At 41.8% G+C, this 26,179-nt stretch overlaps 1 protein-coding gene across 1 annotated transcript; it reads right to left on the minus strand.

Annotated features, from left to right (window-relative positions):
* Positions 1 to 1,974: 1,974 nt before the first annotated feature.
* Positions 1,975 to 26,129, minus strand: cdan1 (codanin 1). Its single transcript, XM_022249621.2, has 22 exons — positions 25,995 to 26,129; positions 23,570 to 24,770; positions 23,068 to 23,248; positions 22,313 to 22,546; positions 21,506 to 21,595; positions 20,479 to 20,554; positions 19,704 to 19,804; positions 18,810 to 18,917; positions 18,596 to 18,647; positions 17,702 to 17,767; positions 16,432 to 16,575; positions 15,861 to 16,027; positions 15,149 to 15,230; positions 14,251 to 14,404; positions 13,756 to 13,883; positions 12,243 to 12,538; positions 9,608 to 9,750; positions 8,670 to 8,815; positions 8,194 to 8,298; positions 6,718 to 7,338; positions 5,543 to 5,729; positions 1,975 to 4,098 (listed from the first exon to the last, which is right to left on the minus strand). The coding sequence occupies exons 1-22, from the start codon at positions 26,121 to 26,123 to the stop codon at positions 3,977 to 3,979; spliced, it is 4,533 nt and encodes a 1,510-aa protein (XP_022105313.2). The 5' UTR covers positions 26,124 to 26,129; the 3' UTR covers positions 1,975 to 3,976.
* Positions 26,130 to 26,179: the final 50 nt, after the last annotated feature.

Raw genomic sequence — 26,179 nt, forward strand, 5'->3', positions numbered from 1 at the left:
AATTAATGGGTCGTATGACTAAAAACTAGCAAATGCTATGAAAATCAAGCAAACAGCAAGAGAATTTACTGAGAAGTAAAAGAATTAAGAATAAACAATTGCTTGAATTTGTATGAATAAAATGTTTCTTTTACTGTTCAGCATCTGATTGTACAAATAGTAGCAAATGCGTTATGCTTGTAGCTGACTTCACTTTTTTTTAGTACTGATGTCCCAATTTGAAGAGCTATGTCTAATAAACCACTGTGTTGGACATTCTATCGCTTACAGGCCAACCTCAAACGTGTGTCTGTACGTGCAAATGCTACTTTTTATTCATGTGACCCATGGACTGAGGCAGTTGCTTCATTTTGTACGAGTAAGTCGAGGGCAATACGGTGTCTTTGTCTTCGGGATACCGGTTGCTATTCATCTATTGTGTACTTGTCGCTTACACGTCCTTTATTTTGATGGCAAACAAGAAAAGGCAGGTTTTTGCCATCAAAATTACTGCCATCGTGCTTATCCTCAGTAAGGGTGCTCCTCGGATGGTTTAATTTTCAAGCTTGCCCTGACCCAGTCCTGAAAAAGTCAAGTGAATACTGTTACCTGCTTGAAGGTCGACCGCATGGTGTCGTCTGTGATTCATGGGATTTTAACACAATCAAAGATTTCAAAGATGGATTTGTATGGAAGCCCGATCGTGCCAGTTTTTAAAGTACATATAGTAGTATATATATAGTAGTATATATATAGTATTTTTATAGCGAAATAACGGAATACTATTGCAAAATAACGCCGATTAGCTTGTTGTGATCACTGTTGTTTCGTTGATTGTGTAGGCCTACATGGGTAATCATCTTAAGGAACATGAGGTTTAAAACCCTCGTAAACTTTTACTTCTCTTGGTTTAAGGTGTTCAGATCGCATGAAAATAAAGGCTACCTTTTTTGCACTGTTGTCCATTACCATATTAAGACGAGTTATGTTTTGAATGGTAAAATATCAGTTTCTTGTGAAAATATCGTTTTCTGAAAATTTCCTGCAAGAGGCATTCAGGCCAGATTTCCACTCGCACATTGATACGTTCAGACGCTTCGTCAAAAATCGAGGGAACCAAAATATCGACCACAAATTAAAGGGTGAAACGTTGCTCAATACGTGTGGTTTCAAGTACTTTATCATGCTCAATGGTCATATATACTCTCGCGATGAATGTTTGTCTCATTTGCCGAAAGCTGAACGGATGATTTTTGTCTAGTTTTGGATCACGTATGCAATTATTGTACATATGTGGCGAACTCAACTACGCGTGCGTAACAGATTTGTATGTGACGTAATCTGTGCGGAGCAGGGGACAGTGTCGTTGGTAGCTCGCTGCGCCACTGAAATAGTCGAGTCAAAAGCTACCCAACTTCCCTTTTGTACTTCACTGGAATTCCTGCTACATGAGTTTAAATTAAGAAATTCTTCATTAGAAAATCAGCTTGTAACCGTAGTTCTGGAAAAAACGGATTTTTTTTCGGGAAGAGTTCATTTATACGGACGCCTGTAATTATTCTCTTCACAGTGACCTATGAGCCGTCAGGAAGCAAATACGTGTCCAGAAAAGTTCAATTTAGGATGGAACAACAAAGCCGTTTACTCAGAAAACACTGAAAACTTTTCCGACCAGTCTCATAGGGTTTGTGCACAGGGTGTCAAGCGCCGTCCGTGTATGGCACTCTTTCTGATATTTCTTTTGTATGCGTGAAGATTTTGACACGATCCGGAACTGGTTAATTAAACCGATCCAGAACTAGGAAAAGTGTCGTTTGTCACTTTCGTCGATCCTGTAAGTCCAAATTACAAGTTTAGATTGGAAATCAATTTTCTTGTGTCTCCTGCATACGACGTTTCACTGGAATTCCCAGACTACTTGAGCTGCATTCAGACTGAATAATTTTCTCGATCTAGATCTAGGGAAATGACAGTAGGTATTGATTTCACTCTCAATTTTTCAATCACAACACTTCAAAATTCTTTCCTTTATTCATGTTATTCTTTTAATTACAGACCAAAAGCAGCAAGTTGTAAGTCTCCTTCACATTTTTGGCTTTGTATTTGTACGATACGATATGCTTCAAATATGCTCAAAACTGTTCTCTGGTTACTTGCAAGTTTTCATGACAGTATATGTGTACACTGTACGTCTACTTTAGGTTTAGTCTTGAAATCCATAAAATATGGCTATTTTGTAGGCTATGCATCAAAGCTTTATTCATGCATGGTATTATCATTTACAGACCACCTCTTTAGCAATAGTAAGCAAGAAGACTTTTTAAAAAAAAGTATGCCAGTTTTACTTTATTCCACTGAAATAAATGAGAATGAATCTTAAGCGACAGGCACATGCACCCATACCAGTATATTGCAGAGAGTTATATCTCCACTATAGTACAAACTTATGAAGGTGATTTATACACCAAAGAACTGCTCTGGAGTTGCACTTTCCAACGATATCAGACGTGTGGTTGTTGCTGAAAAAGTCTAAAACCCATGGGCCTCCCTACCTAAAGTACCAGTGTAATTTCCAATGTTTGTATTTGTTGGACGTAATCAAAGCCGACTCTAAACTTGAAAGTCTGCACCATTTATTGTTTGTACTGGTCTTCCAGAATGTAATGTCTATCATAGAGTATGACACAAACATGTTAAATATTAAACGGCAAATATATGTGAAACAAAAAGAGACAGTTGGATTTTGGTTCTGTTGTACATGTGGTGGTCATTGTCATGCTGTGGCTTATCAAGTGAGGACTTAATAACCCTAAGAGTCCTCAATCCTTCATTTTCAATATTAATTCACTGGTCGTACCACAAAGTGACCTATCTTGATGGATGCACATTACAAAGTGACCTATTTAGAGTGCAAAGTCTACGTACAACACGATACTTTGTAGGGTGTACTTAACGAGATGAGTCACTGTATGGTGTAATTGATGAATTGTCATTTGCTGCTAATCTCCGCACCCCTACTAATCGAGCAAAACCACTAAAACCCACCAACTCCACATGCCCAATTCCCCACTACTCTACTCCAGACTGTGTGAATTCTGCCATGGCAGTATGATCCCATCTCTTTTCATCTTCCATCCATGTGCACTGACCAGTGTCGTTGACTCGAGTTGCTGAACAGACCGCAATCAGACTGAGTTGCAATCTTTTTCGAGACTTGATTTGGGGAAAAAGTACTTGCAACATGACTTGAGCAGGTCCGACTTGTTGGCATTACCAACATCGCTGCTGATATAAAACTGGACTAATAGGGGTTATTCCTTGCAATGGGAACAGCCCACTGAAATGAGAGATGCCTGTCAGACATGCACAGAAGTAAATCTAGTTTTGTTGACAGTGGGAGGAAGTACTACTCAGATTAGAGCGTGCTTATGAAATTCCACACAGTGGGTTCAAAGCATTCTGTGACATTCTGAAAGTAACTTTAAAGACTCCAAACGAATGTTTTTAAGCCATTTACCCACTCTTACAACCGAAGCCATTAATTTTGATGATTCAAAGAGTGGCAAGTCACAACATCCTACTGGTCAAAGAGGAAAGTAATACGCTCGCAACACCGGCATGCGAACGTGGTACACCTGTAGGGGTGTAGTGACCTGACAGGTGTATGCGTGCATGAGTGCAGTGCTCCCATGGGTAATGGCATCCCCTTGAATTAATGTAACTTTGATGAGCACTGAAGTACCTGCGTGAAGCCTACCACATGTGCATTAAATTGCAAACAACATGATATTATTTGCAATAAAAGTAAACTAATGTTACAACTCTAATTAAAAACTTGGAGAAATAGTTGAACTTCCAAAAAAATCATGTAACACTTTGATAATTTTAACCTGTATGTTTTTTACATTGAAACTGAAAATATCCATATCACAAACTGATCTTTTCACTTTGTTTTGGTGGAAAAGTTTCTCTGATGACAGAATGTTTGAAGTCGGCCTCAATGGTGCATTTGGTGTTGTGCATAGTCACATAGCTGATGAAGAATGTCACCCTCTGGACATCTTGAGATCAGAGCATGCAGGAGGGACATAACATTAGGTGAGCTCCACTCATCTCCGACTGCCAAAACACAATGGAGTTGATTACAAAAAATAAATTCCCCCAAACTATTTTTATGCAGCTACTTATCAAAAAATATTGCGTATTCGAAAAATACTGTTTACCAGAAAAATAATGCTTATCAGAAAAGTACTGCTTATCAGAAACATCCTGCTCATCAGGAAAATAATAACAACACACTTGTAAAGTGCCATCTATCTAGTAAACTATTCTGAGGCACTGTATTATCATTATCCCTGCACATTGGACTCTCACATCATCTGAACATTCCTGAAACCATCACAGTTCCCTGGGGAGTATACCAGCCCAGTGCTGCCATTTCGGCGCAAACAGCTAAACATAACTGTGTCTGCCGTCATAGGTACCAATTTACTTCTGGGTGGAGAGAGGCACGTGGGAGCAAAGTGACTTGCCCACGATCACAACATGCTGCCACCAGCTGGATTCGAACCCCTGACCCTATGATCAGAAGCTACAAATCCTAACCACAAAGCCACATGCCCCCTGAATATACTGCTCCTAACAAAATACAGTTCTTCAGAAAAATACTGCTTGTAAATCAGAAAAATATCACTCATCAGAAAATACTGCTTAGCAGAAAAATACAGCTGATCAGAAAAATACTGCTTGTCAGAATAATACTGCTCTTCAAAAAATCACCGCTTCTAAGACAATATTGCTTATCAGCAAAAATACCACTCAACAGAAAGTACTGCTTCAAAGACAATATTGCTTATCAGGAAAATACTGCTAATCAGACTTTGGGCACAGACTTTGGGCACAGGATGTGTTCATTTGTGGTGCAGCATCTCCACATGATCCTTCACTGTTTGACTGGTGGTACAACTGAGATCCAGTTGGTAGTGTTTCATTGGTACAGTGGTCCTTTCCTTGGCTTTCACCTCGATAACCATGGTTCAAATCCCATCTAGTCTATGACCTGGGTTCGAATCCCACCTAAGTTGGCATGCTTACTTGGTTTTCAGTCCCTATCTAATTCCATGGGCTTCCCTGAAAAATTTGGGGTTTTCCGTTTGAACTCTGAAATCAAGCATCTCTTTTACAATCTCTCTAAAAGCAAGCAAGCTACAGTACTATAGACACTTTTAAAGATTCCTTTTCTTCCACTCACTATAAGTTTTAAAAAATAAACACAATAATCCCCAAAAGGGTCAATTATAAAGATGAACAAAGAAATTGACTGGAGCGGGATTTGAACCTCTGGGATACCGTACTGGTCCTCTATCAACTGAGCTATCCAGCCCTATGTTGGTGGATCTTCCCATATGTCAGTATTTTTGTTTAGGGGTGCTAGTCAGAAGCCATGTCACCTGAAACACCATATAGCCAGGGATCACAACCAAAAGACACGATGTAGCCTGGGAAGTGGTGAACAGGGATTGCTCAAAAGAGTAAATTAAAAAAAATCAACTTGTAAATGTACCTTGCTTGTGGCTGCTGACTTGTGCTGCATGTTGGCCAATGGTCCACATGACATGAGCCACAGCCTCAGTCACTTCCACACTGTCCGACTCCAATAAACTAACAAGGCACTCAGCAATCGTGGATGGATCTATCAGCCCTTGGGTGAGCAAGGTGCATACCGCGTGGCCTACCGACTCCCAGCTTTCCTGCAATGGAGGCAAAAGACTTTCTTTCAGCCACAGGGTTCTCTTCAAAAGGTTGGTCCTTCAACATCACAATCAAGAAATGAGATTGCCAGGATGAACAAGGCAACCTTATGGAAGTCATCTTGGTGCAACTTAACCCAAACTCTCTGGGTTTTGGGATGGAAACCCTGTCCGACTCATCAGTCCGCATCATTTGTCGTTGTGGCTTGCCTGCTCAGTGCAACAAGATCCAGTAGGTCAACTGAAGGCATAGGTTGCTGTTGACTGCCCTTTGCAGCAGAACGCCTGCTACACTTTGCAGCATCTCTCAGGGTTTGGGTTAACGAGAAGTTGCTTCACCGCAGTAGATTAACACACTCGCATACAAAATTGATTGAAATAATCAACATTTCCTGCTTTTCCCCTTAAAGTGTTAGGACTACACCTTCAGTTCTGAATGCATGGTCAGGAAAAGTAATGTGATTGTATAGAAAACAGAAAGTGGTATATTTTCAAGCAATATTAATGTCCTGTGGAGCTGACAAACCATGCGTATAGTACAACGTGAGATAAGTTTTAACCAGAATGTGCAGAAATGCACTGGGTGTCAGGAACATGGCCACAGTAGCTGTCAAGTCTTTCTTTGCCACTAATGAGGAACTTGTGCATAGCTTCATAGCAGAATTGAGAAATCATTGAAAATGGCCTTTCGCTATTGTCTCCTTTCTCATGATAACGACATAAAGCTTCAACAAAAATAAAAATGTCAACACTTAGCACTGAAAATCTTTCACAATTGACTCGCTTCTGGTAAACATGGAACAGCTTAATTAGTGGTTACATAACCTGCAGCGACACTGCCATTTCTGTTCTGTGCATACAGGTACAGTTAGTAACAAACAGCTGTGCCAGAAACAGGCTCAAGCCCTGTAGCTATGCCCACGCTAATGCACGACTCTTTCTCCACGTCGGGAGCTCTATGAAGAGACGAGTACAAATGCAAACATACCTTCCCATCTTGGCCCTGCTGAATCAGGAGGACCGTCCTTGGACAGAGGAAAAGTTGAGCAGGAACCTGACACTTGAAATGGTCCTTCCACAGCTCAACAAATGCATCTAGGCAGCACGCTCTGCCACTGGGCTTGCTATCAACACTTTTCATCCCACCGTCAGAGTTTTTGCTCAAGTCATCCTTGCTGACGGTTTTATTGACATCTGGACTCAGATTATTTCTTCCTCCAACGTCATTTGAGATTGGTTTCTCGCAATGACTGTTTCCTTGGTGTACACCAAGTGCTTTCTTAGGTGTGGTGCCTTTCACTGCAAGTAGCTCATGCCTAAGATTGGATTTGCTGAAATCTCCTGAAGAGCACGAATGATGCTGCTGCACGCCAGAGTCTGTGGACACCAGACTTGCCTTGTTTTCAACAAGTCCCAAGTTGCATGGTTCAACCGGAGCAACCTTGACCTCCTCAGAAGTTGTGCCCGGCCTTTCGTTGTAGACATCAGAGGAGCATATGCTCCCTGCTTGAATGGGAGATTGGAGGTGGGCTGGCTTGACGATGGCTAACGCACACACCAGCTCCATGGAGAGCTGCTGAATTGTCTGCCATGCAACAGGGGTCAGATCCTGTAGTTGGGCAAAAGGAAACGTATGTAGGGTTCAGACCTTAGAAGGTCGCTGCAGGGGTCACATGCACAGATTCACCAGTGCTGGAGGCAGGGTGGGATCATGGGAGGATCACCTGTCCATTTAAAAACAACATCACGCTCGTGCACATCCTGTTGTTCTGTTGCGAGAATACTAAGAAATGGAAACTACTGAACGATAATTTTTTCTGTAGCCAAATCTGAGTCATTCATGAATATTGGGAGATGAATGTGGGCACAGATGGGGCAGTTACAGGGTAATGTACCCCAACAGTCCAAAGTCCTTTAACTGTTGGAACACTGATGAATGTGGGCACAGATGGGACAGTTACAGGCTAATGTACCCCAATAGTCCCAAGTCCTTTAACTGTTGGAACACTGATGAATGTGGGCAGAGACGGGACAGTTACAGGCTAATGTACCCCAATAGTCTTAAGTCCTTTAACTGTTGGAACACTGATGAATGTGGGCAGAGACGGGACAGTTACAGGCTAATGTACCCCAATAGTCCTAAGTCCTTTAACTGTTGGAACACTGATGAATGTGGGCAGAGACGGGACAGTTACAGGCTAATGTACCCCAACAGTCCTAAGTCCTTTAACTGTTGGAACACTGATGAATGTGGGCAGAGACGGGACAGTTACAGGCTAATGTACCCCAATAGTCCTAAGTCCTTTAACTGTTGGAACACTGATGAATGTGGGCAGAGATGGGACAGTTACAGGCTAATGTACCCCAATAGTCCTAAGTCCTTTAACTGTTGGAACACTGAGGACTGTTAGGGTTAGTACAACATGCAACACAGCAAACACTACACAACTGTGGCAGCACTTGCCTGTCTGGAATGCAAAACTTGTCTGGTGGCTGCAAGGAGGTTCGTTAATTCATCCAAAGTCACTTGGTGAATGGCGTGTCCGGTCAGCAGATATCTGAGTACATCCTGGTAATCAAAGATATAAATGAAAGCATCATAGATTTCAGCTTACAACTCTGGATGGAGAAACAGCAGATATGAGCAATATTACCGTTTCAGTTCAATTACTGACAATATGAGGCTGATTTTTAAAAAAAAACTCTTAAAGAAGAGGAATCAAGCCCATGAGGATGTTGCCAAGGTATGCACTAATCTGGGAAGACATTGTGACTGCAGTGGCACCGCATTCACACCCCCATTCTTAAGTTTTGACACGCCCGTGCATTTGGAATATCACGACACCCTATTGGCTGCAACGCAGGTGTACCACCTGTCCACAGGCATTGTGTCAGTAAGCTGCTTTGAGGACTCTGAAATACTGTTGACAATTAGAGTACCTTATACTGCTGTAGCACGACTGAAGGCGGATGTGCATCCCTGTCATGGTGGACGGGTAGACAGAACTTAGGCTTCTCAACTGTTTCCTTTCTGGCTACTCTGAGTGCCTTTTCAACATCTGTTTTCAGCTCCTGCTGGATGGCAGCTGGTACAGGAAAAAAAGACACAATTTCAGATTCAAAGATCCCTTTTTTCATCCTTTGTTGTTAATGCTTGCAACTAATCTGTACACTCATGCTCATGCTCTTTGTACAACAAGTGCATTTATCTAGATCTGTTTCATATATGATAAAAATGTACCTCCATGAAACCATTTTGTATATTAAACACACCATTTTGGGTATTATCCAATCAGAATGTGCTAAGCAGTCTTGACACTTTGCAAGGGAACATCAGTTATTCAGATATATCAGGGTTTAGCAATGCCTTGCCTAAGCTGCAGTGAAGGAGCTAAGATTGATAAACTCTTCACAGCATTTCCAAGCTGGCTAAACAGTTTTTCAACCGCCATCAAAAACCTAGAATCAAACCATTTTGGGGGCTGACAATTTTTTTTTCCCAATTCATTGCTACAAGTCCTTCACATGGTGATTTAGTGTGCAAGGATACTGCAATTGAGCAAGATACATGTGCCAAGTCCATGTTCTTTACTTCTGTGCAGCAATGGACCATGACACTCGTCGTTTCAAATGGAATTGAGACACTTCAAGAGTTCAAGCCAGAGGTATATGAAGTATTCATGGTTGAGGCATAACAAAACAGTTACTGACGTAGCCAACACCCTTGGGGCTTCATAGCACCTTCAGCTTCGCCTTGGGTGTGATAAGTCCCTCAGGTATCAAAACACCATATCCCTTATTGCAGCAGTCAACATTCGTTAAGCATCACCCTGGCATCAAGCAATGCTTCTAGTAAGTCCTTGTGACGGGATACTAACCTTGAATCTGAGTGTTAATCCAGTGTGTTGTGCGCTCCAGGGCCAGCCTGCCAGTGATGTAAGCTGCCGCTTGCAGGACTTGATCAGATGATTCTTCAGGGAGGAGCACAAACAAGGCATCCCTGCTTCTCCCGAAAACAAACCTTTGGATAAACAAGACAGAGTGGAAAAATGAACTATGATGATCATTCCTTATCACTTACTGCTTCTCAAATAGCTCGTCACTAATACATATATACAAAATTCATCACTGAATTTCTGCATATGGGTAGATGCAAAACCATTCACTGTATGTCAAATTCTTAAGTCCTTCAAAGGATTAAACAGTACACATGCATATCCATTTTCACATATCGCTCTATATGCTTTGAAGTCCGACTTCTAAACTTCTTAAATGAAAAAAAAGTCAAATCTGGCTTGAGTTATCCAACTCACACGTAACAGAAAAAAAGGCACTCTGTCTCTCCCAAATCTTTTTTTTTTTGAAATCTGCTAACCTGCAGGATCTTTGCATGGGCAACTGGCACACGGCATTCATGCTTAAGCTCTGCCTTGCTCTGTCATGCTCTTATCTGTGCAACAGTGCGGTCCGAGCAAAGCAAAATTTCTGAATTGATTGATGAGATGCACATTACTGATTTTGGACACTTTTGGTTCTTTATTACATCTGCCATACGTTCAACACTCATCTGCTTCATATTGGAAATACCTCAACAAAGCTCCAGATTATTTGATCAAACAATACAGTACTTTAACTCTTCTCTGTAGCCGTCTGAATGGTGAACATGCGTAAGAAACAGATGATGAATGAATAATGCACAGGTGGAAGTATTTGGCTCTGTAGCCGTCTGAATGGTGAACATGCATAAGATACAGATGATGAATGAATAATGCACAGGTGGAAGTATTTGGCTCTGTAGCCGTCTGAATGGTGAACATGCGTAAGAAACAGATGATGAATGAATAATGCACAGGGGGAAGTATTTGGCTCTGTAGCCGTCTGAATGGTGAACATGCGTAAGATACAGATGATGAATGAATAATGCACAGGTGGAAGTATTTGGCTCTGTAGCCGTCTGAATGGTGAACATGCGTAAGAAACAGATGATGAATGAATAATGCACAGGGGGAAGTATTTGGCTCTGTAGCCGTCTGAATGGTGAACATGCATAAGAAACAGATGATGAATGAATAATGCACAGGGGGAAGTATTTGGCTCTGTAGCCGTCTGAACGGTGAACATGCATAAGATACAGATGATGAATGAATAATGCACAGGTGGAAGTATTTGGCTCTGTAGCCGTCTGAACGGTGAACATGCATAAGATACAGATGATGAATGAATAATGCACAGGTGGAAGTATTTGGCTCTGTAGCCGTCTGAATGGTGAACATGCGTAAGAAACAGATGATGAATGAATAATGCACAGGTGGAAGTATTTGGCTCTGTAGCCGTCTGAATGGTGAACATGCATAAGATACAGATGATGAATGAATAATGCACAGGTGGAAGTATTTGGCTCTGTAGCCGTCTGAATGGTGAACATGCATAAGAAACAGATGATGAATGAATAATGCACAGGTGGACGTATTTGGCTCTGTAGCCGTCTGAATGGTGAACATGCATAAGATACAGATGATGAATGAATAATGCACAGGTGGAAGTATGTGGTCAACAATTGTTATAACAAAGTTACAAGGACCAGACAAATTACTCTGTTACAACCAGGCCTGTGTTATAAAAGGAGTAGCAAAATGAACAAACACACAAAAATTCAATCTTTACTAATGGTGGAAGTTGTAGGACAGTAAGACCTCATTAGTAGCTAGAATGAAAGGTTTCTTTGCTCTTGTTTTTCATGCGAAGCAACCATTATTAGTGATGTTTTCATTCTCATCAATTAACGAGACACGTCAAGGGAGTACGATAAGTTTTACAAATAAGGGGGCATTAAAACTCATAACAAAACATTCCAAGCCTGAGTTATTTTATTTCCCTGTAAATACATTAAAAAACTCAATTGAAAAATTGAAATTTGATTTATTTTTCAATTGTGGCAAATCAGCATAATTATCTATTCCAAAGAAAGTAAATTTATGTTCGTTAATTTATTTTCATTTATTCCTGTGGTTAAAATATTAAAGAAATCAAAATTTAAATTAAGAGATTTAAATCGAGCAATTGGATTCATATCATTATTTTGCCACTGATAACCCCCTTTAGTACTGTCTAAGCTCAGGTAAAATACATGCAGTATAGCATGTACAATTGTTCAGTGGACAGTTCCTTCGGGATAAAGGGGACAAAGGTCAAGTTTTAAAGTGGGCTTTACGTTTTGTCAAAACAACAGTTCACAGGAATTTGTAGACCAAGAACTCAAATATAAGGACCACAGAGTGAAAAGTCGCCATCAACTACATGTGCATGTTGACAGAATCAATGCCATTCACATGGATTGACATCCCCCTCCCCAAAACACCTACCCAAGACAAAGACATTGCCACGGAAACTGAATGACCATATAAATCTAACCTAGACAACAGTACTTGGTCAGAGGATATTTCAGCTGGTATTGTAAACCCACTGGGCCAACAAGCGCTAGCCCTTACACGTCAACCATACGTCTGCACCTACGTTTTAGCTTGCTCCACTGCCGTCTCCTTGGTTGCTGTGGCAACCTCCTCCCCCTTGAGCTTGACTCGCTTCAAGAGGGCTCCCTGCATCTCGCTCGTCCAGTCTTCGTCTAGTGTTCCAACTTCCTCCAACCTAACCTCTTCCTCCAGCAATGCCCCTGCCTTCTCTCGCGCTGCTGACACCAGCCTGGCATCGATGTCCTTGATACAGTTTGAGGCAAGTCGGGAGCTGACAAAGTCCACAGTTTTCTTCAGGGACGGGGAATGGTTGTCAAAGAAATTCTTCTCCAGATCTTGCTACAAGACAAGCAAAAACTACATGCAGACCCCAAGGCAACTTATCCTGAGACATTTTGTAAATCTGTTAACCACTTCCTGCTGGGGCATTTATCAATGTTGATGATGCTGGGTCGGCATAATTATCATTTTTTCCGTTTTAAAAATTCTTCAAAAATTCATTATTTCATTTAAGAGACGTTTATAGCCGCACGAAGTAATCTTTAGGCACTACTCTAAGTTGACAGGTCACCTTCATTGATGCCCAAGTATTTCAGCCAGGCCTACAGCCTTGTAAAAAGAGCCCAGATTGTGCGGTGTAACTTTCTTTTATTCACGAACCTGGCTCAGTGCACTGCTGACCTCTTTTCAATAGGGGCCAGATTAGCGTGCAGCGGTGCTGTGTGGCTCATCGCTGCGTTGGTGGAGCGCTTTTGTCCTTGGTGGTAATCCACTCGCTCTCAATGCCCCAAACCCTGGTATACGGTTTCAAAATTGGATTGGATTATCATCACTTTTGAGAGTGAAAAATGTTGATAATGCCCAGCAGCCTGGTCTTTTGTTCGGAGTACGGTCTTTTGTTACAGGGCCCTGTTCCCTTTGTCCGAGTTCGGAGACCCCGGCCACGCATATAAAGCATACGTCTCCGATTCCGGAGTCCCCGGCAGGAAGTGGTTAAGTTTCATGCTCATCTTTTTATTGCACACTATTGAGGGCCACAACAGACCATTGGAAAGTAAAACCTGTTGATGGCCTCGTAGGATCAGAAAAAGTTAGCAATATCAACCAGTAATTCATAAGCTAGCACTGAACCCACTAAGCAGGTTCAATGCTGAGATGGGCTGGCAAAGTATGCATGCCCAAGAATTGGTCTTAAGTTACAAGTACCACAGTTACAGTTACTGGTGGTCATTTCACCAACATATGCAAAAACATTTTTTCAACAAATCACAAAAACATGTATTTCTTTAAGATTAGAGCAACATGATCTATTGGAGTGTTCACAAGAGTTCCATGCATTTCTGTGCTGGAAACTTAGCACGTCTCTCAACATGTCCTTGTCTCATTAGCACGTAAAAAAGCCTGCTTCATCACACCGACATGATGTCAGGAACATATATATACACATATACAAACTGTCATTCTTCTTATTTTAAAACTTCATTTCAAATCATGCAGCTGCACATCTTAAACTTTAGGCCAACACCCAAGGGGGAATAATTAATTATCTCCTTCACCTGTAGTTGCTGAGCTGTCGGGATGGGCTGAGGCGGAGTTTTAGCAGCAATGGGTGTAATCTTTTTCATGGGTGTGGTTTTGGATCCAAAGCCAAGGGAAGCATCCGTCAACAAAGCTCTAATGTCCCCTGTGTTAGTAATCACAGAAAGCGTGTACAAACAATGATCTGCGTCATGCATGGCATTCCGCAAATTAACTTATCCTTCTCGAGACCAGTTTCTGATAATCAGCCCTTTGTTTTTTAAATACTGCTGCTTAATTTGTTTTTGTGTTGCATTAAAATTTTGTTTTTATAAAGCTGTCGTGTGAAACACAAATGCGGCTGCAAACTTGCTGAATGCATTGCTAAGAATGAACAGAAAAATATGGATTTTGTAATTTTAAAATACAAAATTGTTTATGTAACACCACTCAAGACCTTGTCCGCAAGTATTCAATTCTGATCTGCACAAGGGTATACAAGAATACCTTTGCCAGACACACTGAACTCTTACCAAGGTAAGGACAGCAAAGGTACAGTAACTGCTGGTCCACAAGATGAAGATTGTCGAGTGATGGGCCAGTTGCTCTTCGCTGCATAATGGCACTGTCGAACACAAAGTCATCTCCAAAACTCAAGAAGTACATAGATGCTGGCATACCTGGAACCTGAGAACAGTCAATTCAATGGGAAGAGTTAAATTTCACTTCCGGATTTGCACCACATCGTCAAAATATTGCAAATTAATAGGATGCTTTTACGAAGGATGAAAATAATTCAGAGATTGTTTATTATCATATGAGTGAACAATTAATGTCCTCCAATTTGCAGGCAGTGGTATCCATTTATACAGTATTATTTAAATTATTTCAACTGCTCTTAAACATTAAAGATAAACTTTTTCTTTATTAAGAAGTAATAAATGTTGTATAGTCACAACCACAGAAAATAACTCTTGTTTTCATATTTCCTTCTTTGTATGCACGAAATACTTTTGTGGTATCTCTTTGCCATATGAAACTGTGCGAGGGTTGCATATAGGTGATGACAGAACTTTGGATGATGTGGACTGTGTGGAAGTTTGGATGATGTGGACTGTGTGGAAGTTTGGATGATGTGAACCGTGTGGAAGTTTGGATGATGTGGACTGTGGAAGTTTGGATGATGTGGACTGTGTGGAAGTTTGGATGATGTGGACCGTGTGGAAGTTTGGATGATGTGGACTGTGGAAGTTTAGACGGTGTGGACTGTGTGGAAGTTTGGATGATGTGGACTGTGTGCAGGAGTGTGGTATAGCACAAGTTTCTATGCAGCTACTATAAACTGGAAAAAAAATAACCCCCTGTAACAACTCATTTTCAGGTGCATGTTCCTCAACCCCCCCCCCCAAAAAAACAAGCTTTTGACTTCACCTCAAACAGCCATCCCAGGACCAGGAGAACCAGTAACATATTGTAGCTGGTTGGATCAGAGCTCAGCCTTCCGGAAACCTTCCTGGGTAGGGATAGTAAACAAGTAAATTTCTCCAAGGGTTCCAGGGAATTTTCCATTCTTTAGCCTCAGCAATTGGAAATTTACCGACCATCTTCAAACATCGAATTTGGCAATATTGCTCACATTTTGACAAAGGTCTTCTCAGTAGAGCACTCACAAATTAGTTCTCATGCAACAAACACTTTATCACAGTGCGAGTCCCTGATTGGAACTGGATGTGATTTTGGTGGTATATTCCATTGTTCAACCCCTCTTCTCTTGACAATTAATACATTATGCACAACCACAAAGTATTCTGCATACCACCCGAGTACTGATGCAATGTCCATTACTGGTTCAGGACATATCATGCAGCTGAACTCACTTTTTAAACGCTGACCAATCGTAATTCTTCCCGTACCCATCTCACAATTAGCAAAGACTACTGACGTGAAAGGCCCACTCTGCAAACAACCTCACTGGCAGAACTAGGGTGAAACTTTTGGAGGAGGCACCCAGGGTGTGCATGCATTTTTTCTGGGGGGCACTGAAAGGGAATTAACTGTTGCTTGTGCACAGCCTGCACACAAAATGGGGAAGGGCGGCACGGGCTGTGGACGGGGGCACTCGCTCTGAACATGCCCACTCTACCTGTAAACCTGGACCAGGAGTCGGAGGATGACTTGGATGGAATCCAGTTGAGCCGCCATGGGGTCCACCATGCTGAGATACTCCACTACCCAAGGGACGGTCATGACCAACCGGCGCTGGTGACAAGACAGCCGCAAGCTGTCTAAGATGTCGATCGGAGGGCAACACTGCACAGAAACAGGTGGCTTGCTGAAAAACCTTCTCATTGCAAGGGGGTAATTTCAAGAAACTATGGAGCTCATCAGATATTCTCAAAGAAAACCAGGTTCCAATTACATGGTTCTGCTAACCAAGGAATTCTGTGATTATAACATTCTGTGACTTTAGTTCTAGTAGAGGACTCCTCCACAAACCCTTAGGTAAAGATGGTTTCAAGCAAAATATTGTGATAAATGTAAAGTTTGTTTAACTGTTTACCAAAGCTGAGATTCTTCACTTGGTAAGTGGATCCACAATACTGGGTCCTCGTTACCAGTTAGAATGGACTGAAATTAAGGTAATCCCCGCTTTTTTACCATTTCACTGTTCTTTTTAATCTCCATGTGATCTGACACGTTGTTCTCCCTCTTACCTTGCTACGGAGTGTGATCACATCTCCTTGGACAGCTTCAGGGAGGGCATCGTGTCCACGGTACGGTAGGAAGACAAGGAAACCCAGGAACTTGGCAAGGATCCTGGCAGATTGAAGACTGCTGCTGAAGCTACTGCGAACCTCCTGAGATCAGAGCAATAACAACCCCAAAATCATGTGTTCGCAAATAAGCCTCAAACTATGCCCTGTGGACCTTTAATGACCATCCAAACATACTCAGCTGTCGTCAGATTCTACAAATGAAACTGCTTCACTGAAAAAAATTAAAGGACTTCCATAACGTTGTCCCATCATGACAAACTTCCCATGAAAAAATTCTTATTTTTCTGACTTCCCCCCCCCAAAGTTTCTTTACTCTGACAGATTCGGTAAAGTCCCAGCATTATTTGTACACATTTTGTATTATGAGGCTTGATGCCATAAATTTCCTGCTAGCACAATGACAGAGCTATTGGTCCTTCTGCATGTAGCTGGAATTGGGTCCACTTGGAGCTTCCTCAGAGTGTTGCCAAGGCAGAAAGGCTTATAAGAGCCCATGCAAAATATATGAAGTTTGTACACAATTCACTTTACCACAGGTGGCGGAGGTCTCAACTTAGTTCCACAGCCCACCCGAGTCAACTCAAAACAAATAGTCCCCCAATTCTGCTCCAGGTTCCAAAACCAACCCAAAATGGAAGCCAAATAAAAATTGAAATTCAATCCCAAACATGCCAATCCTGCAGCCATCCCATGTGTCCGTGTATTTCTTTCATTTTCTATTAACACTCCATAAAATTTTTGAACCTTCAACTCATTTAAATAATTGTTATTAATATTCCTCAGTGATACAGATTGTAACTTTTTGGAAATTTCTCGAGGATAAGGATACAGATTATTGTAGCTTGCATAGCTTGAAAATGTTTACTCCTGGAAATCTTTATGCAAAGCATTTCTCCAATATATTCACGTCATTTAGTAGTCTGTTAGAATTCTTGTTTCACCTTGGATATAATTGTTCTGTTCAATTATGCCTATTTGTGACAGTCAATCATTGTCTGGCTTGAATGCGAGTTTGTTGATAGCTTTAATGTGCTCGTAACATGCCTGTCCTGAATGCTGCAATTTCGACATTGTTTAAGGGTCCCCGGCTCAGTTTTAAGGCTAAATTGTTACCTAGCTTTGGCAATACACAACTGTGTTCAGCTTCTTTTTTCACTGTACCATTCCTTGCATCAACTGAGAAACTTCCAAATCTGGACAAACTCACATCATCAACATAGTTAGACTCAGCGTCCCCCTCTTGGTCGGACAAGCCAAACTGCATCTCATTCAGCTGATGACAGCAATTGTAGAAGGAAAGAAACAAAATCTTGAGGGAAAATGGACAGTGTTTAACCCTAACCCTCCTCAATCCTCCAAAATCCTACAGGCGGTTTTGGAGGATCTTGGGGGATTAAGGGTGAATGGCAAAAGTGCATGGCTTATTGCGAAGGACGCCATGAGTGAACATCATGGGTTAGACCTTGTGTTGTTTTTGCTCAGTCATGCATAAATTCAGCCCGGTATTTCTTTTGAATCAACCCCACTGCTCAAGAATGCCATTCACACTGCCTCAACATAATGACAGGAATTGCCGGAGGATTTTGAAGGATTGAGGCAGTAGGCACACCTCCAAGTAACATTTTCAAGAATTTGGGAGGATTTTGGAGGATTGAGGGAGAACCCAATTTTGTCACCCCCCCAACTTGGGGGATTCTGGAGGATTGAGGAGGGTCCCTAGCAAAAACGGCCTAGGGAGTTGCGGTTAATACGCAATACTCATTAGACTTGGATGGCTTATAAATAGTCTAGAACTGCTCATCAAATGAAAGTGAAGGCTTATACATGTACATGTAGTCTAGACTTGCTCATTAATGAATTTGTACAAGGCCATGTGGAGCAAGCAAAACTATAAAAAAAAACATGCGAGGCTGCCCTTAGCAGTCAAGCAAACACATGTTTGATGTCAATCATGACCTCAGGATGCTCAAAATATAGTGCAAATTGATGAGTCACTGTCCACTAATTTTCACAAAACAAGAGACAAACAACCCCACCAAAAAGTTTGAAGACATAAAAGAAAGAAACAAAGAGAAAAGCCAACCAACAGAAAAAGAATTACCTCTGTAATCTTGCTGGCAAAGTTATCAATCAGGTGTTGGTTGAATAGAAAACTGAGGAAGCAGAAACAAAAGAGATATTTCATAGACACCTTTCAATCCCCTAAGAAAATGCAAGAGAAAGTTTGCCACAATAGAAGTTTATTAATAAAATCCTTAAGATCAGTGCAAGCACTGTTGGCATAAACAAACTAGTCACAACTTCAAACTTCAAACCTGTCTGCCACCAGGATGAATTTCTTGAAGAACTCCTGGCAACCAGGAAAGGTTGGAGGCGGGCTTGGCCCGCCGGACACAGTCGGGATACAGAACCTCTCTTCAAGTCTGTAAGATGAAAATAATAACACTCAGAAATACTTGCGATGGAACCCAGGAGAAACACAATTTCATTGGGTGACAGATCTATTTCACAAGGCACCTGAGTGGAATTCATTGCATGGGTGGGAAACAATTATTATTTGTAGAACAGTGCAGAGCTGGATTAAAAAGGAAATAATGCGTTTGTGTGGCGCTTTTACGAGTTTTCTCCGTTCTAAAATTTATAAATTCCCTCCCACCTTCGTCATAATGTGCACTATCCATACACATATCTAGTTGCCACATTCTTCAGGTTTTGAATGCAAGGCCATCAACAGTTTTTCTTTGCCAAATGGAAAGAGAGAATATTCAATTTCGCCAATCAGTGATTATACATGTATTTCTATCAACTGAATTTGTGAGTATTGTAGTGACAGTGCCCTTGGGCATAGAGACAATGTACCCATGACAGAGAGACTTCTGTTCTGGGGATGGCAATTGCCACTGTTCCAAGGTCAAGTCCTAGCTGCTTAAGATCTGTTGAGATGGTGTCTTTGAATAGATCGTATTTGCGGCGTTCCCAACTTCAGTCATATTCCTGAACGTACAGTATAAATTTGAAACCCGTAATAGGAGTGTACCAGGTGATTTTGGGGGTCAGAATGAAATCGTAGATTATAGTCTGGTTCTTTGACTTTAACGTTTTCCAATAAATACACAACGTTGGGAAATATGACTAAACTTGGGGACGCCGTGAATACAGACTATTGGCATGCTTCTGTTAATTGATTTGAGGAGCACAGGCCACATTACCTCTTGAATTTTTCTGGGTTTGTCTTCTTCAGGTTGCCTAGGAAACCTTGCTCCTTGCCGTCGTCATTATAGTCAGATATTGGGTCTTCCCCCTGACACATCTATTAAGCCAAGGCAAGCGCAAAATGTTATCCCAGGTGTTGTTGCCAATTTTTTTTTGCTATGGTCGATTCTCTTGTGTGTGCTGATGGCAAATGATGCCCAATCACTGATCAAACTCTGAATAGAAACTGTTACAAATATAAGTCTGTACATGTCAAATGAGGCTGTGCCCAAGTTACTTGGCTATGGCTTGAGAGTACACATGAGTCTATAGCAGTGTCTGCAGCCACTACTCACAGAATAGTCGCTGATTTCAAGCCACAGCCAAGTCATTTGGACAAGGCTAAAGTGTGTGAAGTGGTGCCACAGTAAGAGTGCCCTCTGGAGTTGGGAAACAGCACAGACATAGAAAGCATGGGCAACAGTGAACTCATCAACATTCAACAAACAATCAAGTCCTGTTCCTCTGAGGCAGACATATTTACACAAATATAAGGTATGAGACTCATTTTACAGTCCTGTCAACTTCCACTGTAATCCGGACTTGTGAGACTGAAATATCTCGACCAGCAGACCTCTCAGCTAATGATGCCAGTTTTATGTTTATATGTGTACTTTCCTGTGGAACGCAGTGGGCCAAGGGCCCCCTTTGGCTCCATAGGAAAGGCCACAAGTAAATGAAGTGTGATGTCATCAGTACATAGACCCGTTTACAAGCAACTCATGAACTCACCCTTGTGAGCTGAGAAGTGAAGAGTCTGGCAAAGTGGGTACAGTTGGATATCTCCACAACCTGCTGAACCAAATCCCTGCAGAATTATTCCACAGAACAAATGATTTATTACACTGATCAATTTAAAGCCGGATTTTGTATACTGGAAAAAAGTAAAAAATGAAAGCTTTAAATACACAGACAGATGTGTATGGTTCATTTTTTTTAACTGTCAAGCAATGTGAAATATAAACAGTGCTCAAATTTCACCGGGCCACCGCAGACACGGCGGTCAGTGACCTTACAATATGGCTGCGGTGCCCTGAAAATTTCCACTTTTTCCACAGCCAAAGCTGGCCCCATTCTTCCTGGACATGGTGCCCCTGAAAAAATATTTCCCGTAAGTTTCCAACTTCACATTCACATGAATGTCTTTTGTGTTGCGATCTACTGCTACACAATTGCCTTCATGCCACATGGGTGCATGCACAGCCGGGGCAGCCGAGATGGGGAGCGCCGTGCCACAGCGCCATACGGCATGGTGAGGCGTTCCTGCGCTGCGATTGGCTTCGATTTGCAATACATAAATTTACATGTATTTCGTTCTGCAGTGCAATGTTCGAGGGACGATTATACCTGCAGGAATGTACGTGGGGCCAGCCAGCCTAGCCCGGCATAATGTGCAGCAACCCAACTGGCACATGCCTACACAGGCTTAGGCCTGTGTCCGAAACAGGCCTCCACAGCTACAGCTAGGTCTTTTGTCCCCCCTAATTCATGTATTTTCACACACTATCCATGAGGTGGACTCAATTCTGAGCTTTCAAATTAGACAAGCAACAAGGCAAATGGCTGAAGTTGCATGAAAAACACTTCACTTGCACAACTGTGAAGAATTAATTTTTTTTTTTTTTAATCAGGCCACATGATCTCTACATCAACCCAACCCTGATCCACGACGAAGTCGGGTAATGTAAAGTTGTGATGGGTACACCCAATTCCTCTTGGTCCATCCATCTTGAGAGTATCTACCAGAGAAGCAACCTACCTAATTCGTTTGGACATCACTGCCACCATGCTCCATTCTGGTTTGTTGTGGCAATCCAACCACTCACGTACCAGCTCATAGAACTTGTCCCTACATGGAGTTCAAGGGGGTAAATTATATTATGACTAAAGACAAGATTAAAGGCATGAAGAGTGAGCTAAAAACTAGTAGACCAAATTCTTGATACAAGCAAACACTTTGCATTGTCAGTAATTACACAGATGACCTGACAAACAGGCTTAATGTATTCATGAAACTCATTAATACATGTATGAAAATGAACATTAAACTGGATTATTGTTTAATTTGCAGCTCAGCTTTCTGTAATTTCATCACAGCCAAAAGTACATATATTTATATGTACTCCAAAAACGTAAACGAGTCAAACTAGGTGATTGCTCAAATGTCCAAAAGTTCAAAGCATATTCTCACGATAAGCCAGTTTGGTATTTTCAACAAACAATGATGCAAAAATGAAGTGTGTTATAGGTCATTCAAAAACATCAGCATGCACACGCAAGGTGGGTTTGCTCTTGAATGTTCTTGCCTTTTGTGACATACCTAACAGGCTGTTCTCATTATTTCTCTTAACCCATATCTTAATCAGAAATTCAAAATCAACTTTTCAAATTTTTGAAAATAATAAAGCAGAATTAGGGCCAGTGAAAAGACCCATTAATACATCAAACCATAAAATGAGATTCTGTAACTTTGATATATCTGCAATGATTTTGTCATACCCAGCAAAAGTTGTAAAACTACTAAATCAAGAAATCAGGTATTATGTATGCTAAGAATATTTCTGACCTCTGCTTTTTGAAGCCATGGAAGGCTTCTTCACTGGGGAAATTTCTCCTGTTGTCTGTGTCTGCCAGGAATGGAACGGCTTGGACAGGAGACTTAGTGGTCACCATAATGGACTTTGCTGGTCCTCCCTCAACGGCCGACTCCAACTTCGCCTTGAGGGTGGGGCTAAAGTTGGACAAGTGAGGGACCTCTGAGAGCAGCCTCAAGGTGGCTTTATCCAGGAACAACAGGAGCCTGGAGAAAAACAAATGAAGAATGTTGATGCAGCTTGCAACATCTGCACTTTGAAAATCCTCTATTACACAAGTGCCCATGAAAATATGGCATGCAACAACACACAACACTGCACACGTACTCTTTAATCTTCAATAAAAAAGTCATACATACTGTTTCAAATTGGTAAAGTTACTTCAGAAGCTTTGGAAGTGGCCTTATTTTCCCTTGCTATTTCACATTCTAAAAAAAAAATCCACAGGGAGGCTATGGGGAATTCCTAAGATAAGATTTGACATAGGTAAGCCCATGCATACACTTTGGTCAGGTAAAGGAACACATTTGAGGTTACCAATTGCAGCAAATCTTACTAATTTTAACAGAATTTCTTTCAGTGTTTTTAAAACCAATTGATCCAGTAACCTAGCCCTAGTGGGGCACATAGTTGTGCAGCTGTGTGTTCCTGGCCTCCTTACAAATCAAACTCAACGTTAAGAGTGCTGGGTACAAGCAAGAAGTTGTTTTTTCTCTTTCACAAGTACCAGAATTGCCGGAGAAGCACCGACACAGCAAAATACACGCAATTGTGGATGGAGCAGAGATAATTGACATCTTCCAGATCACAGCTGCCGTTGATACCTTCCACGGTTGACACGCTTCCTTTAGCAGTCAGCAAGTGAACCAGGAAATAAAGCTCCATTGTCAGATTTGGCATCAAACATTCTGGGGGAAGAAATCATGCATTCAATGTCAACAATTCTATACTAAAAATCTGAAGTACAAGATAGCAGGGCAAGACTGAAGATGACCAATCCCCATTGGCAACAAAACCACACAATGTAACCATTTTGAGTTACCGACAAATGAGGAATATGTGTCAATAATACATAAAATGTGCTTTCTTCTGCAACTCATTACAAAGTGAGACAGGAAGCCTGCAGGGTAATGCTACATTTATTCTTGGAAAATGAATTTTCTAACCTTGCTTCTCCATCTAGAGGAGTGTACTTGGGAACAAGGCAGGGTTTTGTACATGTATGTTACCTTTTGTACATGCTGAATAAAGGTCCACGAGCTTGTCAACATGGTCTTGGTAGGTCACCTCATCCCTTGAGGCCTTGGCAAACTCAGACGGGTAGGAGAAGGCAGAGGAGGTTTTCGATGGCTTTGTAGGAGTCTGTGGTGTCAGCAAAGAACAGGCAGGAACGGGGTTGCTGGAGGAGCTTTCCTTATTGGGGTCTGGAAGACTCGCTTGTTGCTTGAGGCGTTCAAGCCGCAAAAGTTCTCTCTCCTTTTCAAGGCCTTGGCTAGATTGGGACTGACTGTGCAAACTGGCGGTGGGAGATGGAAATGCCATGCCAAATGAAGAGCTCTGAAGTGATGGCTCCTCCTGATATGATTTGGAAAAAGCAGGAGTGGAGAGGGGTTGCTGTTTAACTCTGGTGGTGAGGACTTTGAGATGACTGGTGATGGTGGTTGGTGTGATTCTTCTTGTTGGAACAGTTGCAGCCGTGGATGGGGATCCCACCGCAGGGAAGTCGTCGGAGTCATTTAAGACGAATTTGGGTACACTAGGGTCTTGGATCACTGACCTGGACTTTGTTTTCAGGGAGCTGTCACTGTAAGACGTCTTGTTGCCCTTACGACTGGACCTGCGCTTGGTGTTTGAAGGAGTCCTGTAGGAGCCATTTTCTTGGAGATGATACTGATCACTGCGACGCCGGCCCTTTGGCTGGTTGAAGCTTGGTCCATCTGGTTTGATGTAATCACCGAGTGTGGCGTGCTCCTCCTTTTTGTGAAAGGATGAGGAACTCTTTTTTGTTCTTCCCTTGCATTCATCAAGAGGTGTCTTAAGATAAAAATGACCTCCTTGGTGCCAGGAATGTTCTTCTGTTGCTATCCTCAGTGGACTCTCTTCCTCTGAGCACAGCGGCTTTTGAGTCAATGTCCCCTCCGAGGCTTCCGACCTCAGTGGGCTGGGGCTAAAAAGTTGGGTCCTATTTAGTCGACGCTGTGTGTCCCTGCCACTGCACTCTTGTCGCTGTGGTCCCTCAGCAGGGTTCTGATGCTGCTGGCTTAATCGCCAAAACTTCTGGGCACTCGCCGGAGTCTTGACTGGAGAAGCAGCTGAGCTCGCCCCATGGCAGATGAGATGCGAAGTCTGCTCTCGCAGATAATTGATGAAAAATGGCAGGAAATCAGCTCGAAGGGAATGGTCACGAAAGACTTCATTTTCTGTTTCAAACTGATAAAGATTGAAAGAATAAATCTATGTTAACACTTTCACTTTTCTGGAGTTGGGGGTTTGTGTGGTAATAAGCAAATTGAGCTTAACCGACTTAAAAAGTCCCTGACAGTCATTAATGTTACGTAGAATCACTAGGTAATCCTTTTCTGACTGTTTTGTGGTGATTATTCACCAAAACAAATGCATATGACTTCCGTGTAATTGGACAGCATCTTCATTACATATTGACTAACATCAAGGGTCTCAATGCATCCTCCCATGGAAACTTTATTACCGAAATTTCATTTAACACTACTGTGTGCCTTTAGTCCAGTACCCAAATGCTACACAATTTGGTAAAGAACTAGTGAACATGTCCTTGGGCAGCATGCTTGTAGAAAATGTATTACAACTCTATACTTCCGTCATAAATATCCTAAATAAACTTCTTGTGTGAAAAATTTACCCATCTGCATAAGTGCAAAATGCATAAAGTCTACTATGGTATACTATCCTCAGGTTCCTTGTTTCACCAGTGACCACTTACAGTAAAATCAACCAGACTCGAAAATAGGTGGCGAAATTAGGGACCTTGCAACTACGTGTATACTGACTGTCATGGACGTAATATGTGTAGCAAATCAATAAATTAAATGAAATTATTATACTAGTCTGGTTCCCAGACCACAGATACTGACTGTTATCCTTTGACATGTTTGATACATTTACATGTATGCTGGGAAACAGTCTAAATTGTAACTTTGCAAGTCTTCGCTCAAGTATGTCAAGCGGCAAGACATGTTCATCTACCCCCAGAACTGTGGGGTCCGAGGAGGTCCGGAGGAGACGTCGGACCCCACAGGTCTGGGGCCCCCCGGGGGTAAAGTTTGTCATGTTTGCATGGTTTGTTTATACCATGCCACGTTTAGGCTATTTACAATGGAGCTGTGACAGGCCTCACGTTAGGCCCCTATGGCTGGTGTTCATATGGAGTTCTTCCCCAGAAATATCCTGCAACCTCTCTATCCCCCATGCGTTAGGCCTATACCCTTTTGCTACATAGGCCTGCATACATCTTGCATCAAATCACACAGTGTGCCCGACTTGCCCAGTATCCGGACAATAGAAAGACTATTTCCGGGTTCCGTAATCATCATTCAGAGACATCTAACTGTCCTCGAGAACAATCAATTCTTTGATTTCAAAATTTTTTAATTGTCTCGTAATTCCAAGAGCGCCTACCACACATTTATTAGAAGATAACCACAAAACCACACTTTGGGAAGAAATCTTCCCAGCAAAGTATTCCTCCAACACGGCGGCCATTTTTAAATTGTGGCAAAAAGTTTTCCTTTTCGATACAAATGCCATAATCCCTTAGATAAGTGTTCGTAATTTAAATCTAAAAATATTCATAAACATTTTCG

The sequence above is a fragment of the Acanthaster planci genome, linkage group LG01, assembly GCF_054643075.1.
Source record: "Acanthaster planci isolate LZ-2023a linkage group LG01, COTS_SCS, whole genome shotgun sequence".
Classification (NCBI taxonomy): Eukaryota; Metazoa; Echinodermata; class Asteroidea; order Valvatida; family Acanthasteridae; genus Acanthaster; species Acanthaster planci.